The 17915-nt window shown below is 46.5% G+C and overlaps 1 protein-coding gene across 1 annotated transcript in view; it reads right to left on the minus strand.

The window, feature by feature from the left end:
* Window positions 1-4311: 4311 nt before the first annotated feature.
* Ranbp10 (RAN binding protein 10) overlaps window positions 4312-17915 on the minus strand; it is a 62390-nt gene continuing 48786 nt past the window's right edge. The window contains exons 6-14 of the mRNA XM_055620959.1: window positions 16752-16936; window positions 12045-12157; window positions 10563-10671; window positions 10321-10469; window positions 9937-10141; window positions 9058-9179; window positions 8460-8605; window positions 8046-8157; window positions 4312-7667 (exon numbers count right to left, since the gene is read on the minus strand). Coding sequence (XP_055476934.1) covers window positions 7537-7667; window positions 8046-8157; window positions 8460-8605; window positions 9058-9179; window positions 9937-10141; window positions 10321-10469; window positions 10563-10671; window positions 12045-12157; window positions 16752-16936 — 1272 coding nt within the window. The 3' untranslated portion in view covers window positions 4312-7536. The remainder of the gene's footprint in view (window positions 7668-8045; window positions 8158-8459; window positions 8606-9057; window positions 9180-9936; window positions 10142-10320; window positions 10470-10562; window positions 10672-12044; window positions 12158-16751; window positions 16937-17915) is intronic.

The following is a 17915-nucleotide window of genomic DNA, read 5'->3' on the forward strand; positions in this document are numbered from 1 at the left end:
TCAGTATTAGAGATACTGAAAGAAGTATATCAGTTCCTAAACCATTCTCAACCCAACACAGGTCTCTTAGTCACTGTTCTGTTGCTATGTAGTGACACCATGACCATGGCAACTCTTATAACAAAACAACAACATTTAATTGGGGCTTGCTTACATTTTCTGAGGCTTAGTCCATTATTATCATGGTGGAGGACATGGAGGAACTCTAAGACATGGTGCTAGAATGCAGCTGAGAGTTTTGTATCTGGATCCACAGGCAACAGACAGACTAGACTGGGCCTGGCTTGAGCATTGAAACCTCAAAGTGCACCCTGAGCAACATACTTTCTCAAGGCCACACCTACTCCAACAAGGCCACACCTCCTAATCCCTGTCAAGTAGCAAAACTCTCTGATGAGCAAGCATGCACATGTAATTCCTATTCAAACCAAAGCTGGACCCCCCCCCCCCATATACTGGGATTAGAACTCATCAAACAAAAAAGCACCACTTCCAATCTGCAGAAATATGAGGTTTTTCTATACCCATTCTAGCTCCCAAATAATGACACAGAGACCTATTACATTTATTAATAAGTTGTAAAGCACTAAGCTGGGCAGACATTGATCTATTCTAACCCATTTATACTAGCCTGACTCGACTTCCCAGCTACTTGCCCCATGCTACTCGCCATCTTAAGTCTTGTCTTCGTTGCTTCTGTTCCATATGTCTGTCCTGACGGCAACTCCCTCATTGAAACCTCCTGTGGCTCCTGGCAACCTCATGGCCTCCTTCCCTCAACCTTCTTCTCCCTTCTTCTTTCTCCCTTCCCCTTCCCACCTCCCCCTTCCTTCTCTATCGTTTTCTACCTGAGACCCCCTGACTGGGATCATTCCTGCCTCCTCTCCTCTCCTGCCCAGCTAATGGCTGTTTATGTCTTTATTAACCAATCAGAGAAAATGGAGAATAATGTCTTCCACTGATACACTGAGACAGGAGATTCTTCACAGAAAAGACAATGTCCATGTCCAGACTGCAATCAGATCTCTGGGCACATAAATCAGAACCTGAATATACAGCGCACCAGACCATCCCTCAACATCTCCCCCTTTTAGTCAAAGAAAAGCTCTTTTTTTTAAAAAATATTTTATTTATTATTTATACAGTATTTGACCTGCCTGCCTGCCTGCATGTATTCCTGCATGCCAGAAGAGGGCACCAGATCTCATTTTAGATGGTTATGAGCCACCATGTGGTTGCTGGGAATTGAACTCAGGACCTTTGCAAGTATAGCCAGTTCTCTTAAACTCTGAACCATCTCTCCAGCCCCCAAAGAAAAGCTCTTATAATAAACTATATACGGTAAGAACAACTATGAAAACTATCAGGTAAGAATTACACTCACAATGTCCAATTTAATTTGTATTTGGAAATCTTAGCGAAAGTATTCCACTGTCTATTCTGTCTTGGTGACTTAAGAGTTTTGCATTTAAATAATTTTTATAATTTGCATTTGTCAACCTGTAAATATCTTTTTAGGCCTAATATGTTGAGACTGTAAACTATCTAGCCTCCAACCCCATCAGAGACCTGAGAAGGAATAAATATTACCTGAGTGGATGGGGAGTGCAGAGCAAGCAGCTTCCAAACCTATAGAAAACTATAGAGACAGTTGGCTGCCTGGACAGTCACCCAAGATTCCTCAGCAACATTGGGGCATTATCTTTGGCCTACACTTAACAACCAGTAATGAGCTAGTAATTCTTTGCTCATAGCCCTCAAAAGCACTTAACTCTGGTTGCAAGATTTGGGGTGAACACCTCCAGAATACACAGTTGGCAGTTTTGTTCTATTTCCACAGAGTCAAACAACTAGGGGCCAGTAAGACCTTTAGTTTTCCAGGACAGGGTTTTATGTAGCCCAGGCTGGTCTCAACCTTATAAGATGACTGGCCTTGAAGTACTGACCCTCCTGTCTCCACCTCTCAAGTTCTGGTATTATAAGTGTGTATGTACCACTTAACACAAGGAAGAAAAATGAAGATTCCTTTTCAGGTTTATATAGGGACTGGGGGAATGGTTTAGTGGATAAAGCGGTTGCTGTGCAAACATGAAGATCTGGGTTTGACTCCTCAGTATCCACATATAAAGCCAAGCACAAAACCACACAAACCATAATCCCAGTACTGGGAGGCAGAAAGGAGAGGATCTCAAGGACTGGCCAGATTGGCAAGTTCCATATTTAGTAAAAGACCCTGCCTGTAAGCTACAGATAGGGCTCAGCGGTTAAGAGCAAGCACTGCTCTTGCAGAGGACTAGAGTTCAGTTCCCAGCACATTGGGCGGTTCAAGCTCCCTTTAACACCAGCTCTGGGAGTTCCAGGTCCCTCCTTGGACTCCAGAGACACCTTACATACACATAGTTAAAAATAGTAAAGAGGGGATGGAGAGATGGTTCAGTGGTTAAGAGCACTGTCTGCTCTTCCAGAGGTTCTGAATTAAATTTCTAAGCACATGGTTGCTCACAACTATCTGTATTGGGATCTGATGCCCTCCTCTGGCATGCAAGTGTACCACAGATAGAGCACTCATCTACATACATACATACATACATCTTTTAAAAAATAGTTAAAAGAGCCGGGCACGGTGGTGCATGTCTTTAATCCTAGCAGAGACAGGCAGATCTCGGTGGGGTTGAGGCCAGCCTGGTCTACAAAGTGACTCCAGGACAGGCAGGGTTCTTGTTACACAGAGAAACCCTGTCTCAAAAAACAAAACAAAATCTTTAAAAAAAAAAAAAAAAAAAAGTGGAGTGAAATTGAAGACGACACCCAACAGTCCCTAACACTTTATATACATATACATGGGAAATACACCTACACACACACACACACACACACACACACACACACACACACACACACACACAAAATGGCTTTCAGCCAGGCACCATGGCGCATGACTGTAATCCCAGCACTCTGAAAGGCACAGGCAGGCAGATAATTGTGAGTTCAAGGCCAGCCTGGTCTACAAAGAGAGTCCAGGACAGCCAAAACTACACAGAGAAACCCTGTCTTGAAAAAAGCATCCTATAAAAAGGATGTGTGTAGGTCACACACATTTTATATGAAAATTTTGAATACCTAAGAATTTGACATATGGAAGAGAAAGTCTCCTAGAATTCCTTCCCTGTGAATACTGAACACATACATTCTTTACAATGTTTTATTTTAAACTTGTGTTTTTTTAAGCTTGTTTGAATGTGCATATGTGCACCGAGTGCAGGTGCCCTGGGAGGCCAGAGGTGTCGGATCCTCCTGTAGATGGAGTTACAGGTATCATCAGCTGCCTAACGTATGCTAGAAACTGATTCGGGTTCTCTGAAGAGCAAGTGCGCTCTCTCAACCGCTGAACCATTTTTCCAGCCCTATACTTTATTTTGACACAGGATCTCAATTATATAGTTCTAGACTGCCTGGAACTCACTCTGTAGCCTGGCCTTGATCTGCTTGCCTCTGCCTCTTAGTGCTAGAACTAAAGATGCACACTATCCCACCCAGACCCCACACTACAATTTTTTAAATTAAAAAAAAAAAAGATATTTTAAATATTTAATTACAAATTTTTCCTTTCCTTTTCTTCCTCCAATCCTTTCCATGTATCCACCTTGCTCTTTCAATTACCGTGGACTCTTGTTTATTGTTGTAACATGTGTTGTGTGTGTAAATATATATTCTGCTGGGCCTGTTACTTTTGTGTGTGTGACTTCAGGACTGACCACTTGATAGAGGATAACCAATGTGAGGGCTCTTCCCTGAGGAAGATTATTTCTCCTGCTCTCAGCATTCCTTAGTTGCCTGGATGTAGTTTGTCAAATATTGGGGTTCCATGAGACCTCCGCCTCTATTGGTGCTATCCTCAATTCAGGTCCTGTTTGGGCAGCCATGTTGAGACTTCACGGGTGTCGCTTCTTTGCCATTTCTAGATAAAATCTCACAGCACACCTGTTCTTCTCGCTTGTACCATCTTCCCCGGACCCTCTTGAGCTATGATTCTTGAGCTTTGGTTTCAGGCTGTGTTGTAGATCCATCAGTTGGGGCTGAGCCCTATTTCATTAAAATATCACTTTTGTGGAGAAAAAAAAAAGATACTGTATGTAGACCACCTTTCTGAAGTTGAATTTGTTGTTTTCCTTGTCTGAGAGCTATTTCAAGAGAGAACCAGTTAAAATCCCTGTGCCTTTTGGAGTCTTGCACAGTTGAAGTTTCAAAACTCCTTGAGACACTAAGACGTAGGAAGCCCCCAGCCCCAGTAAGAGTCTGAACAGACACAACTGCTCATGGATGTGTATTTTAATAAAAATAATTCTGTCAAAATACAACAGGAATTTTTTTCATCTCAAGTACAATTTAATAGGATGTTTGTGTTAGAATTCTGTCAACCCTCTCACACCACAAGTTTCATGCTAATGCCGAGTATCAACTTGCAAGGACAAAGGCAGAACCAGTGTGCACAATGTAGAAGATGCCTATTTCAGCTGGAGTTGATAATGAAGGGAACCTATGCGAAGAGGTGGGCGCTGGGACAGCCAGAAGCCACCATGTGGCCACAGGTCCAAATGCCTGCGATTGGTGGTGAAGTAGGGCTCTGCTGTCCAGCTGCCAAATGACATGCATACCTGAGTTGTGAGCAACCAAAGGAACGTTCAGCCCCAACAGCTCTGCCTCATCTTTGTGCTTACGGGCTGGGAAGGTGCTGGGGAACCAGGCCATCCTCACTTCTCCAGCCTGTGATGTCCTTGTTCTACCAGCTTGCATCCAGCCACAGGCCCATGAAAAAGGGGTCGGGGCGTGCGACTGAGTGGTCTGGCAACTTGGCTCTTGCTCTGCAAGGAGCCACCATCTGGTGCCACAAAGGGAAGGTGAGTAGGGAATGCTGCTCCCTCAGGGCTGGACAACCCAACCCAGCCAGGTCCTCCTCCTGCACACAAGGATCAGGTCCAGCCCTTTTACTAAGTTGCTTCCAGGAACTCGTTCTCACTCCAGGTTCCTGGAAACGGGCTACTAAGACCGGGGTGCATACGGGGCTCCTCTGGCAGCAGGACTGGACTAGCGACTGGCTCCAGCAACTTGATTTTGGCCCTCCCCATAGCTTGTGGGACAAAGGCATATGTCCCCAAAGTGAGCTGTCCAGCTAGGACAGAGAGCCCCTCTGGAGAGGAACAGAGTAAACAACTTGGACTCAGCTGAAACAGTGAGATAAGGCACAGAAAGTGGGGAGGTGGCCATGGGTACTGAGTGTGAGCCAGGTAGACACACAACCCCACGCAGCACACAGCAGTCCCGAGCCCTCCAAGGCCCTCTCAGCCACTCTACAACCCAAGTCTCAGCACCCATCCCCCCTTGTCACACTCCTAAAGGTACCAGCTGCTCAGGCACTGCTGAACTCATGCCAACCGAGCCCCTCACAAAGCTCATTTTGCTTTAGGTTTAGACAGGGCTGTCTAACTCACAGGAATAGTTAGTTACTCCTGGCTCTGCCACTATTTGCTGTGTGGCTTTGGCCAAGTCACTTAATCTCCTGGGCCTGTTTCTTTAATTGTAAAAGGAGAGAACTAGTAGAGATGTTTTCTAAATTCCACTGCTCTGCAAATGCCTCTGGTTTTCATTTCCAAATGTGAGGCTGACCACTCTAACAGCCTGATATTTCCAATTTGAGTTTGGAGCTTGGGTGTTACAGCCTTGGACAGGATGAATTTCCTTTACACAAAACAAGACTTCGTGATGAGCTGCTAACTAGGACCCTGACAGGAAAATGTAGTAGCCTGTAGAAATAGCCCCTAAAGCAAAATTTTGGAAGATCTCAGTCAGGGTCCTAGTCCCTCACTGGCAGATGGTCTAACTCGGTTTTGTCCAGCTGTGGGCCTTGTGAGGCCTGGTGAGCTCTCCCACTGATTTCTGTGCCCACCAACAAAACACAAGCTCACCTAGCCTACATACAGACAGAGACTGGAGGCCCACTTATGGCTTTGCCACAGTTGACCCTAATCTTTGCAGAGGCTGCCTGGGCTTTTCACTCACCCTGTGAAGTAGGTAAGATCCTGGCCCTTCTAGGTCTCCTCTGCATAGCCCCTCCTCTTCCTTGGCAGACAGTCCCCTCCACAGATGGCCCACCCTCGTCCTGGCAGCATCTCAGCCCTGTGGTAGTGGGTTTTTTGTTGCTGTTGTTCCACCAGCTGTGAGGGTCCATGTGAAACAGCTGGTGGGACATTTGTAAGGCCCATGGAGTCTTCTCTTCCTAAGAGTTGCTGGGCCCAAGCTGTAGGGAAATCAGGACCAGGAAGTCAAGGTTTCCATCCACTTTGGAACCAGTGAACCAAGAATCAGCCTTGAGGTACCAACTTCACAGAAAGCATCAATCCCATCAGAGTTGGGCAGTGATGGTGAAGACCCAGGCAGGAAGAAAGCAGCCCTGTCCTTAAGGGCCTCTGTCCTGGGAATGGAGTCTTCCTCTTGGCAGCCTGGCATAGAGCAGCTCTTGGGTTGAAGGCAGGTAGTTTCCAGGCAATCAACTGAGAGTAATGAATTATTTGGCCATCTTAACAACAAGAAAAGGCAGGGCATTGAGATGGGAGAGAAGGGCAAGGCAGGCAGTGAGAGGCAGGGTAGAGTGGTAGACAGCGTGCTGGCTACAGACCCTGTGTTCCCTTGCTTTGCTGAGTGCCCCAGGGCCACCTCACTTCCCTGAATCCCTGAACCTGCAGTTGTTTTGTCTACTTATAAGGGGCCTAGAGACCCATACCTCTTGGGATGCTGCGAAGCAGCTTAGCCTGACCTTGTCCACCAAGCAGCCTCCCCAAAACCCATTTTGATTTCCTGGGCAGCAGCTGGACCTGTGGCTCAATAAAAGGGGAGCCTAAAATAAACAAATCACTTGACTGAAGTGACAAGAGATGATTTTTTTTTTTTTTTTTTAATGAGTTGGACTCAAATAAAAACACATGGTGTCTGGACAGCCTCACCCAAGAGGTGCTGGGCCACTAGTGCTACGATAAATACTGTGTCTTTTTTTTTTAATATATATATTTATATATATATATATAATCTCATTTGTTTGTTTGTCTTTTTTACTTATGAAAATAATAAGCTATCATCAACCTGGATAGGCTTCATTACTAAATTAGCAGAAACCAGCTCAGCACAAACTCTCCCGAGATAAACACTGGTGGCTCAGTCAGGAGGAAAATAAAAGTTTAAAAAAGAAAAACAAAAAACAAAAAACCCAACTTCTCCTCAAAACAAAATCTCCTTTAAAGGAGAAGCCGCTACATGAGTAACCAGCCAATACTGTGTCACAGGCCGCTGCACGTGGAAGGGAGAGGAAGAAGGACAAGAGGGCAAGGAAAGAAGGGAGAAAGGGAGGATGGACCGGCCGGCCAGGAAGGAGGAGAGGACTCTGCCCATGGCTTCCAGGTCTCTGTACCAGGTGCCTATGGAGGGCAGGGTTGTTCCAGCCCTAAGGCTGAAGAAGGGCTGGACAGAGCCAGCCAAGAAGGTCAGCTAGTGCAAGTAGTCATCAACTCTGGCAAAGGAGCAAGATCCCAGGCCTGCTCGGGCCATGAGCCGTAGACACTCAGATGCCTGGCCCAGGGCGAGCATCAGAGGAGGCTGCTTTGGCAGGTTCTGAGACTCTGTGGAGGAGATTACAAGATATGGTCAGTGCCTAGTCAAGGACTTGGGCACAGGTCAAAGTTCCCTAGAGGTAGATGGTGAGATTAAAGGTATAGAAAGAACTCTTGAAAGAGTGTTCAATGTTTGAGTGTCCCAGCCACCGGGCCATAGCCCTGCATTCCTGATAGGATCCTTAGGATCTTGGTCTTCTCTAGAGCAAGTAAACTGGCTTGACCCATGGCCACAGAATAGCAGCCAATGAACTCAGCTGGGCAGGGGTAGGTTAGGGTTAGGTTTAGTCCTGAAAAGCCCAGGAGCCCTGTGAAGGCCTATTTCTAGGAAGGGGGAAAGTGGCCACCTCACACTCATGAGTTAGCTTTTGCTTTAGATGCACTCACCTAAAATGGCGCTGTTGAGAGCAGCACAGACAGGCTCCCTCTGGATGGGATCAAGCTGATGACCAACTGGGCAGCTCCAGGGGTCTGAGTATGCTAGTAAGCTAAAGGCATCCTACGGGACAGAGCACTATTGAGAGGGATGCAGCATATTATACACAGTCACATAGCTTCAGGGGACGACAGAACACTGCATGGGGCCCAGTGAGAACTCGATATACCCAGATTAGAGTCAGGCAAGGCTATTCCCTCTTTAGATTCTATGTGGGTGGGGTACACCCTAAACACCCCACATTCCACTACATTGCAGACATGCCTAGAGCCCATTCTGGTCTATTACTACTACCCTTACATGTTCCCAGAGCCCCGATCTCAAATGGGAAACTGCTCTGTGTGAGGACTTGACTGATGCTATACCTGTAGCATCTCCGTGTGAGACAAATTCTTGCCATACTCTCGGCCCAGCTGCTCACTCAATGCCTGCAACTCTCGGCCAAACAGGATGATCCTTTCTGTGGCAGCCTGGTTGCCCCCGCAGAGCTGCCGCCGTGGATGCCCATCGTCTGCACCCAGAGGCGAGCAGAAAACACATTAGAGGATGAAGAGGGAAGGACAAGAAGGACCCCACAAAGCTATAGCTTTTGAAAGGCAGGCAAGCGCTGAGAGTGCAGGTCGAGCAGCCTAAGTCTACCTGGCATAGAGACCAGATGTGGGGCAAATCTTGGAAACTTCCCGCCCTGCACACATGCCTGGCACTAATGAGGTCCTCATTCTTGAATTCACGTTAGCCTTGAAGGGGTTCTGGTCTTGGCAGCAGGCATGGACCTTCCTACACATTGGAATCCACCTTAAGGATGCATCCAGGAATGACCAAGTAGTGGACTCAGTCCACTGAAGTTTCTCAAGCTGCCAGAGCCTGCCATCTTAGCTGCCATTAGGAGGAGTGGGTATTAGGACTGTATGTTGCCCTCTCAAGGAACCTGGGGGCTGGGTCATACCAAGGAGCAGTACTTACCCATGCTGGACTCATCTGTCTGTAGGTCTTCATGCTTGTAGGCACCATTGACAATACGTGTGGATATGCTTTCCAATACACCATTGGGATAATGTTCTGCCTCCATCTCCATTTCACTGTCACTGTGGAGAAGAGTTGAGATAGGAGTTGGGCCTCCACACAGGTTTTGGTAACCAATGCTTCAAGTAAACTCAAGGAGTTTACCTGAGGGACTATAATGGGTCCTATAATGGCATCAAACTGAAGGACTGCCAGGAACGTGAAATGATAGCCCAAGCTTTCTAGGCTCCAAAACTCAGCCCCTAACATATTTATCTCCAGGTGATTGTTACATGAGTCCCATTCTTATCCCAAAGTGGGCCCTGGCTCTCCTATGAGTTGACATGCATCTTCAATATATCCCAGTCATCCTACCAACTGAACTGATTGGATATCTCTGTGGCCTTGGCTGGGACCCAAACCAAGGTCAGCTTTTAGGCATGTCTAGGGCCTGTTGAAAACCATCTGGGATGGCAGCCTACAGACCAGGTCACCTGGCTGTCCATGAGCCTGATTCCATAAAAACTTAACAGCAGACCCTAGAGGTTCTAATAGGCCCAGCCTCCTGGGAGGAGTCCTTGTGTAGGCCACCACGTTCTCAAGTCTGGCAGGGTCAGCACCTCCAGACAAAGTCAGAGCCAAGGAAACTGACAGCTACATCTTGAGCAGGGACCAAAGCCAGAACCAGTGTTTGGTCTGACCTTTCAACGTGCTGCAATCCAGGCACAGACCTACAACAAAGGTGAGGGTAGAGGGCAGAAGGCAGCATTTAAAAGAACAGTGGTAGCTCCAGCAGGCACAGAAGAGAAGCAGAGTGGAGAGAGAGGACAAGACAGGCACCTGGTCTCCTGGTTACTGGTACTGCTGTGGGGCTGGGACTTGGTGGAGTCTGTTGAGTTGGACTCGGAGTAATTGATGGAGGACGGGGAAGAGGAGGACGAGGAGGACGAGGACGAGGAAGAGGAGCTGGGTGCGGGGTATTTACTGTGGTTTTGTTTGTTCTTGGTGGATGCAACGCCATTGCTGCAACTGGGACTGTCTGCTCCTAGAAGCCAAGTGGGTCAGAGAAGGGATGTCAGAAGTGGGGCTCTAGGAATTGTCAGAATGGTCCCTTTCCCTTCTTCCCGATCCAGCAGCCAGTTCTAAGCCCACCACAAGGAAAGATATGTGGGATAGCCATTCTCCACACCAGCTCTTCCCAAAGAACTCTGGAAAATGGCTGACCTGTGTTGTGTATATGGGAACTACTGGGGCCATGTCGGGGGCTGAGGCTGGGGGAGCCAGGGTAGCTGTCCTGGGACTTGGGGCTTCGGGAGCTGAGGCTTCGGACCTCACTGTCGGTGCCATTCACCATCTCCACAAACTGCCGACACCTGTGAAGGGAGGGATCAGAGGACTGAAGTCCTGGCCCAGCCCGGCCTGTTGCAAGCTGAAGACCAGGCTCTGGAACTGTGAACCTGACTTACTTAAGCATGAAGAGCAGGTTGGGGTTGTGCTCCAGCAGCCCAGGATAAAAACGCTGGGTTGTTTCAATGGCTTCACCCACCCGGCCTTCCAGCACCAGCTTCTGGATTTCTATAGAGAAGAACATAGCTGTAAGGGCTGATATTGCCCCTATACCCCTGGCTGGCTACAAGCCTGGAACATGGCCAGACTGAAGGCAGGGGATAGTCAGAAGTCAGGTGGGCTGGCTCTTCACACCCTGATGGTTGGAGAAGCTCACAGAAAACGCTGAGAGAATCTGGTCACCTAGGACCACAGCAGAGGCTGTTTATGATCAGGTATCATGGAGTCCTCAAGAATACAAAGTGACAATAGCCCAGAGGTAGGAGGTGAGTCTAGAAGTCCACTCCTACAACACACAGGCAGCCAGGGAGCTGGTGAGGGGGCCCTTGGCTGTGAGACCATGGTCTTGGGACAGCCTGAAGATGCCTCTTTAGATATATTGCTCTCTCTTTAGGCCCCACAGGGGTGTGCATTGGCTTGGGCTAGAGCCCACATCTTGACAATCTGTAAATGCTGCAGTGTGCTCCATACTGGGAGAAGAGGTAGACTACCTCACACTGGTATCTCTCATAATGGCACCTCTCTGGTCATCAGTGTCTTGCTACTGCCTTCTGGATCTTGCCCCAGGACCTGGTGCATCATGCTCTGACTTCTGGGTCTAACACTCTTTCATTTGTAGATCCCGAGTCTAGGCTAGGATACCTTTCCATCTATCTAGCTGAGCACAGCTTCTCTAGGAGACACAGACATGTGCACAGACACAGACACAGAGGTGATGGGAGCAGAGAGACAAAGACAGGCACATCCATACAATACACCACTCGCCCACATTTTCCTCTCCTCCTATTACCACACTGTGTGGATCCTGTTCTCTACCCCACCCCTCCTTCCATTAAAGGGTTCCAAACCCACAGAATACTAGGAGAGACGCCTTTGGTTAAGAAAAAAATAGGTTATCTACCAAGGGTAAGACAGAGGCAGGGAACAGGCATGACAACAGTCACAGAGCATGAGTTCTACCCTGTCTGAGCCCTGAGTCCTCTCTCTGGCTAAGAACAAGCAAAACTATCAAGCTTGAGTAAGTGATGGGAAAGGCAAGTAGTGGTGTAGAAAAATGCAAAACTGCTTTTGGATGATCATCAATAGGAGGCCAACCAGAATCCAGGATTCAGGGGACAGGGAGAGGAAACAAACATGAAAGAATAGGACTCTGCCATGGCAGGACCAGGCCTACACCTTATTTTCAAAGTGTGTTAGGGAGACAGCTCTGAGACCTTCTGAGCCACTGGCTGCCATGTGGCAGTTTTATCTTAAATGAAGGATAGGAACAGGGCCTGGAGTCAGCAAGTTAGTCTCCAGGATGGTAAGGTTAGACTTAACTCTTGACAGGCTATCTAGAAAGGGCAGGTGAGAAGGCACAGGGCGAGAAAAATTAACCTTACTTTGTCTGTTCTTTATGGATGCCTGTTCTTCCTGAATCGGGGTTTCAGTCATTCGGGCAAAAGCTGTGGCTGTGGCACAATACCCATGATGCACCAGGTAAGACGAGACCATGCTAGAAAAAAAGAAGAGCTTAAGGTAACACCCAAGAACCGCATTTCTCATGCAGCACTGGAGGGGGACAGACTACATACATTCCCATGAGGTCTCCCTTAAACATACCTCAGAGGTATGAACTCGAAGGGGACAAAGGAAGTGAAAACTTTCCTCAGTGCTCATGCTGTCAGCAGGAGAGGGGCTGGTCACATCTGTGCTTACATGTCAGAGAGGCTACAGTTCTCTGGAATTTGCTGCCCTCAAGCTCATAGAAATGGCTGTCTTCTGGTAGACCGCACCAAGTCCAGATCTGGCCAAGGTGCTTACCCAAGGCTGCCTAAAATGGCAACTAGCCAGGTATGGAAATTGCCAGGATACAGAGGATACCTGGCACATCCACACTTGACAGAACTACTAAACTTAAACAAATGGTGAGAAAGGCGGGTGGCACTCTGGAGCTGCCTGTACTTGACGGAAGTATCTCTGTTCCCAGTGAGCCTGCCATATGGTAGCACTGGCTCTAGAGATGTAGTTCTCAACCTGTGGGCCACAAAGCCCTTTGGGGGTCGTATGTCAGATATCCTGCATATCACATATTTACATTATGACTCATAACAGTAGCAAAACTGCAGTTTGAAGTAGTAGTAGTAGTAGTAGTAGTAATAATAATAATAATAATAATAATAATTATTATTATTATTATTATTATTATTATTATTTTATGGTTGGGGATGACCAAAACATGAGGAACGTATTAAAAGGTCACAGTATCAGGAAGGTTGAGATCCACTGCTGTAGAGGACAGGACGACTATGGGCCAAATTAACTCCACAATGTACCATGTATTGGCAGCAACAGGCTGCTTTGCTGGGAAGACACAGGCACAGCACAGCTGACAGAAGCTCAGTCTTTGTGGAAGGGCACAGTGTACAATAACAGTCTAATCCCAGTAAAGCTGGCTAAGAATGCCATAGGTGTGTATGCACATGTACAAAGGGGAGTTCTCATGACCTGTGTGGGGAAGAGCAAAGACTTATGGGGGATGTTCTAAGGCTGTACACCTGTGGCTGTCTTCTTCTGTTTTAAGAAATAAATGAGATAGTACCAACAAGATGCCTGGCATGGGCTGGAGAGATGGCTCAGTGGTTAAGAGCACTGGCTGTTCTACCAAAGGTCCTGAGTTCAATTCCCAGCAACCACATGGTGGCTCACAGCCATCTATGATGAGATCCTGTGCCCTCTTCTGGCATGTAGGTGTACATGCAGGCAGAATAATGTATAAATAATAAATAAATCTTTAAAAAAAAAGAAAAAAAAAGGATGCCTGGCATGAACTGAAAATAAATGTAACTTCTTACTATAAAATTACATATTACAGAATATCAGAATATACTCCTTTAAAAATATACTTTTTCCTCTTATTTTTGTGTCAGTTTTTCAATAAAGTTTTAATATTGGACAAAAAATATACTTGTGAATAATAATTGTAATTATAATTATCATAAGCAGAAGAGCAAAGTATGTTGAAAAAATATGGTTTAGATGAGCCTGTATGAACATCAGCTACCTCTAAAAATGGACTTCTTGGGGATAAAGAGATGGCTCAGTGGTTTAAGAGCACTTGCTGCTTATACAGAGGACCTGGATTTGGTTCCCAGACGCTCATAGACACTTGTAACTTCAGTTCCAAGGAATGTGATAAACCCGCTTCTAGTCTCCACTAGATTCAGGCACACACACAGTGCACATACGTACCTGCAGGCCAAACACTAATACATAGAAAATAAAAATAAATAAACATTTAAAATAAAATAAATATATTTATTTGACTGATTAATAACACTTTAGAGAACACTATTATTTAGAGGACAGCATTATTTATTTATTATTTTATGTATTTGAGTGTTTGCCTTCATGTATGTATATGCACTATGTTTATGCTGGTGCCTGCAGAATACAGAAGAGTGTGTCAAATCCTGTGGAACTGGAGTTACAAATGGTTGTGAGCTGTCATGTGGATTCTGGGAACCAAACCTGGTCTTCTACAAGAGCAGCAACTACTCTAAATCTCTGAGCCACATCTCTAGCTCCAAAATTAACTTCAGATATGTACATTTCTTTATTATGAAAGGGTTACCTGCAAAAGAAGCAGGGGCTGGAGATTCAGATCAGCAGTACGTGGTTGCCTAGGATGTCTAAAGATCTGTATTCTACTGCTCTCACAGAAAAGGGAGGGAAAGGGAAGGGTCAGGGAGGATGATAATACTCAGTCTCCCCAGGGGAAGCCAGCCAGACACAAAGCTTGTGACAAATCTATCTCCAAGACAACCTAGCCATTTCCAATATTTATAAAACAAAGCTATGTGAAATAAGAGAACACAAATTATAAGCAGGTCTTGGCAAATGTTGCATAGGACACATATAGGCACATGGATACATACAAACAAAAAACATCCATGTGTTGAGCGAGCCCAGATGCTGAAAGTATCTCCACCTCTTTTCTTGCCCAGCCAGAAAACATATTGTGGGGAATGACATTGCTCTGTCCCTCAACTGTTCTTACCTGCTGGGCTGGGAACCAGAGGTGGTCATAGTGTTCTTCCCAACAAGGGTCTGGCTATCTGCACCTCAGCCCTTTCTTAAGGCTGCCTTAGTATCAATCTCTTAAGAAAGGAAGGCTAAATACTAAGGATGTGGCACAATGATAGTTCTTTCCTAGCGTATGTAAAGCCCCGAGTTCAATTTCCAGTACAAGAGACAGAGAACAGAGGAGAAAGGTAGGGGGTAGGTGCAGGTTGAGGACACTGAATGAGACTGGATGAGAGAGAATTCATTTATGTTACACTCCTACTCCTGACGCCCCCTCCCCTAGTGCCTTTACAGAACAACGAAAAGGGTTAGCAGAAGCCAAGCTAACGCCACCTCCTAACAGGCAGGTAATTAGTGGCTATTGCTTCACCCAGATATGAGCCTGGCAAGCAAAGTAAAGACCCAAACTTGGCCCCCTGCTGGAATCTCAGCAACACTGGCTTCCAAGACAATTTAGAGCTTAATTAGTCAAAGAGCCTGCTAGACTGATCCTAGGGAAGATTCTTTACCTGATATCACTCTACCGTGGACACAGGGGTAAATGGCTGGATTCTGACCATGTAAAGTGATCTCAAGCCAAAGACTGGCAATACGGATTTTTTTTAATGGCTTTTCTATGTAATCCTGGATGTCCTGGAACAGGACCACGCTGGTGTATAACTCAAAGATCAGCCTGAATGCTAAAATTAAAGGCTTGTACTACCACGCTGGCAGCAATATGGATTTTTTTTTTTAACCTTTTTCCTTTTATTACTTTTTGTACATCATGTTGCCTGCAAGTATGTCTGTGTGAGGGCATCAGATGCCCTAGAACTGGAATTACAGAGAGCTGCCATGTGGGTACTGGGAATTGAACCTGGGTCCCTTCAAGGAGCAGCCAGTGTTCTTAATTGCTGAGTCATCTCTCCAGCCCTGCAATATGGATTTTTTTGTTTTGTTTTGTTTTGTTTTTTCTGGACAGGGTTTCTCTGTGTAGCCTTGACTGTCCTAGACTTGCTTTGTAGACCAGGCTGGCCCTGAACTCACAGTGATCCACCTGCCTCTGCCTCCCTAGTGCTGGGATTACTGGTATGTGCCAAGGTGCCCTGTAGTGCAATATGGATTATTAAAGCAGAAAGAAAATGTCCACAAAAGAATAAACTATAGTAGTTCTAGATCATCTACAGAATAGCCCTGTGAAGGAACACAGCTGTGCTGGTGATTTTTTTTATATTAATTATTTTGTTTTGTTGTTGTTTTTAAAGATTTATTTATTTATTTATTATGTATACAGTTTTCTGCCTGCAAGCCAAAAGAGGGCAACGTATCTCATTATAGATGGCTGGGAGCCCACCATGTGGTTCCTGGGAATTGAACTCAGGACCTCTAAAAGAGCAGCCAGTGCTCTTAACCTCTGAGCCATCTCTCCAACCCTGCTGTTGTTTTTAAAGACAGGGTCTTTCTACATTGCCCTGACTGTCCTGAACTTACTATGTAGAGCAAGCTGGCCTTAAAACTCAGAAATCTGCCTGCCTTTGCCTCCCAACTTCTGGGACCAAAGGCCCATGCCCAACCTGTGCTGGTGATCTTACATACAGAAGCCCTGTGAGCTGGCTAAGGAGAAGGTTTATTTTTGTTTAATTGTTATTTATTTTAAATTATGTGTGTGTATGCAGTCCATGTGTGGGTTTGTGCAAGTGAGAGTAGGTGTCTCAAGCAGCTGAAGATATCAGATCCCTCTGGAGCTGGAATTACAAGTGGTTGGTTGTGAGCCACCTGACATGGAATTGAACTCAGGTCTTTTTGCAAGAGCACTGTGTACGCCTAACTGCTGAGCCATCTCTCCCGCCCCAGGCAAGGTTTAACTAGCAGCGGCTCCAAAGCCCAAGGAGGGAGATGTCTGCTGATAAGAGGTAGGCATCAACAGCTGGACTTTCTGCCAGTGTCTCCTAGAAGCATACCCCACTGCTGGAATTGTCGGCAGTTTGCAGTGCTACATAGGTCTACAGTTACCATGAGGTCTGGGGGAGGAGGGTAACACTCACTTCTGCAGCACCGCCTGCCACTCGCCAAGCCGGGCACTGATGGGAAAGCCATGGACTGTGCCCTGGACTTTGGCACGCCACTCCCGCATATAGTCCTCAATGTCGAACAGGAAGGGCTGCTGCCCAAAGTTGGCATCCACAATCTCTCCAGGTGTCTGCAGGCCTACAGTGGGGTAGAGGTTGGCCTGAGGAGAAGAATGAATGTCAGTCAGGCTCTAAAGGGCAGCAGGGCTGCAGGGCTTCTCCTCGCTTCCTTAGCTCCTGCCAGCCAAGACGAGGGCTGGAAGAGAGTTGCATGGCAGAAGCAGTAGGGATCAATCACATTCAATCTACCTCCCCAGTGGAAAACCATACCCAAAAGTTTGAGGGGAGAAGAAAAAGAAAAGCAAGCAAGGCTCTACATGGACAGTCTTCTGCTGTTCATCAAAGGCCCCCATGTCGTCAAGGCTTGGGAGTCCTTACAGAACTCAGCCAAGGGGCACAGTGACAGACAGGGGTGCACATCCTTATATATGTAGCAGTAAAAACGTGCTATGTAGTGACTTATAGCTTCTCCTGAAAGAGATGCAGGGCCAAGGACCCCTTGACTAACAAGGTACATGAGGGGATAGGATGACACAGCAGATGAAAAAGAACAGGCAAAGATATGGTGAGTTGCTGCTGGAGATGGTAATGGTGAGAGGCTGCTCCTCTTCCTGTCAGAGGCTTACTCAGCAGAGGCCTTCTGGCCACTGATGCACGGAGCTCTCTGCTTTTACCACCCACTTTCCACGGCCAGCTTCAATGAGACCACACCTTCAGTGCCTTCTGTAGCTCCTACTGCCAATGCTCAAAGCTTCACCCTCCTTCTCCCTATGCCACTAGACACCATTTTCCCAGGCGCCCCCATCCATGTTTTTTTTGTTTTGTTTTGTTTTTTGTTTTTTTAAAGATAGGGTCTCACGTGGCCCAGTCGGTTTCAAACTCACTAAGTAGTTGAAGATGACCTTGAACTGACCCTGCTGCCTCTACCTCCCAAGAGCTAGAATTACAGGTGTACACCGCCACCTCTGGCTCTCTTGTACCCTTTTCACCTTCTACTCCTCAGGCAATGGCTTACTCATTAAGTACCACATATGTTTTGGGACACATGGGGGGTTCATCCCATCATGAGGTCAAAACCTA

The sequence above is a fragment of the Psammomys obesus genome, unplaced genomic scaffold (assembly GCF_907164565.1).
Source record: "Psammomys obesus unplaced genomic scaffold, mPsaObe1.curated_primary_1811, whole genome shotgun sequence".
Classification (NCBI taxonomy): Eukaryota; Metazoa; Chordata; class Mammalia; order Rodentia; family Muridae; genus Psammomys; species Psammomys obesus.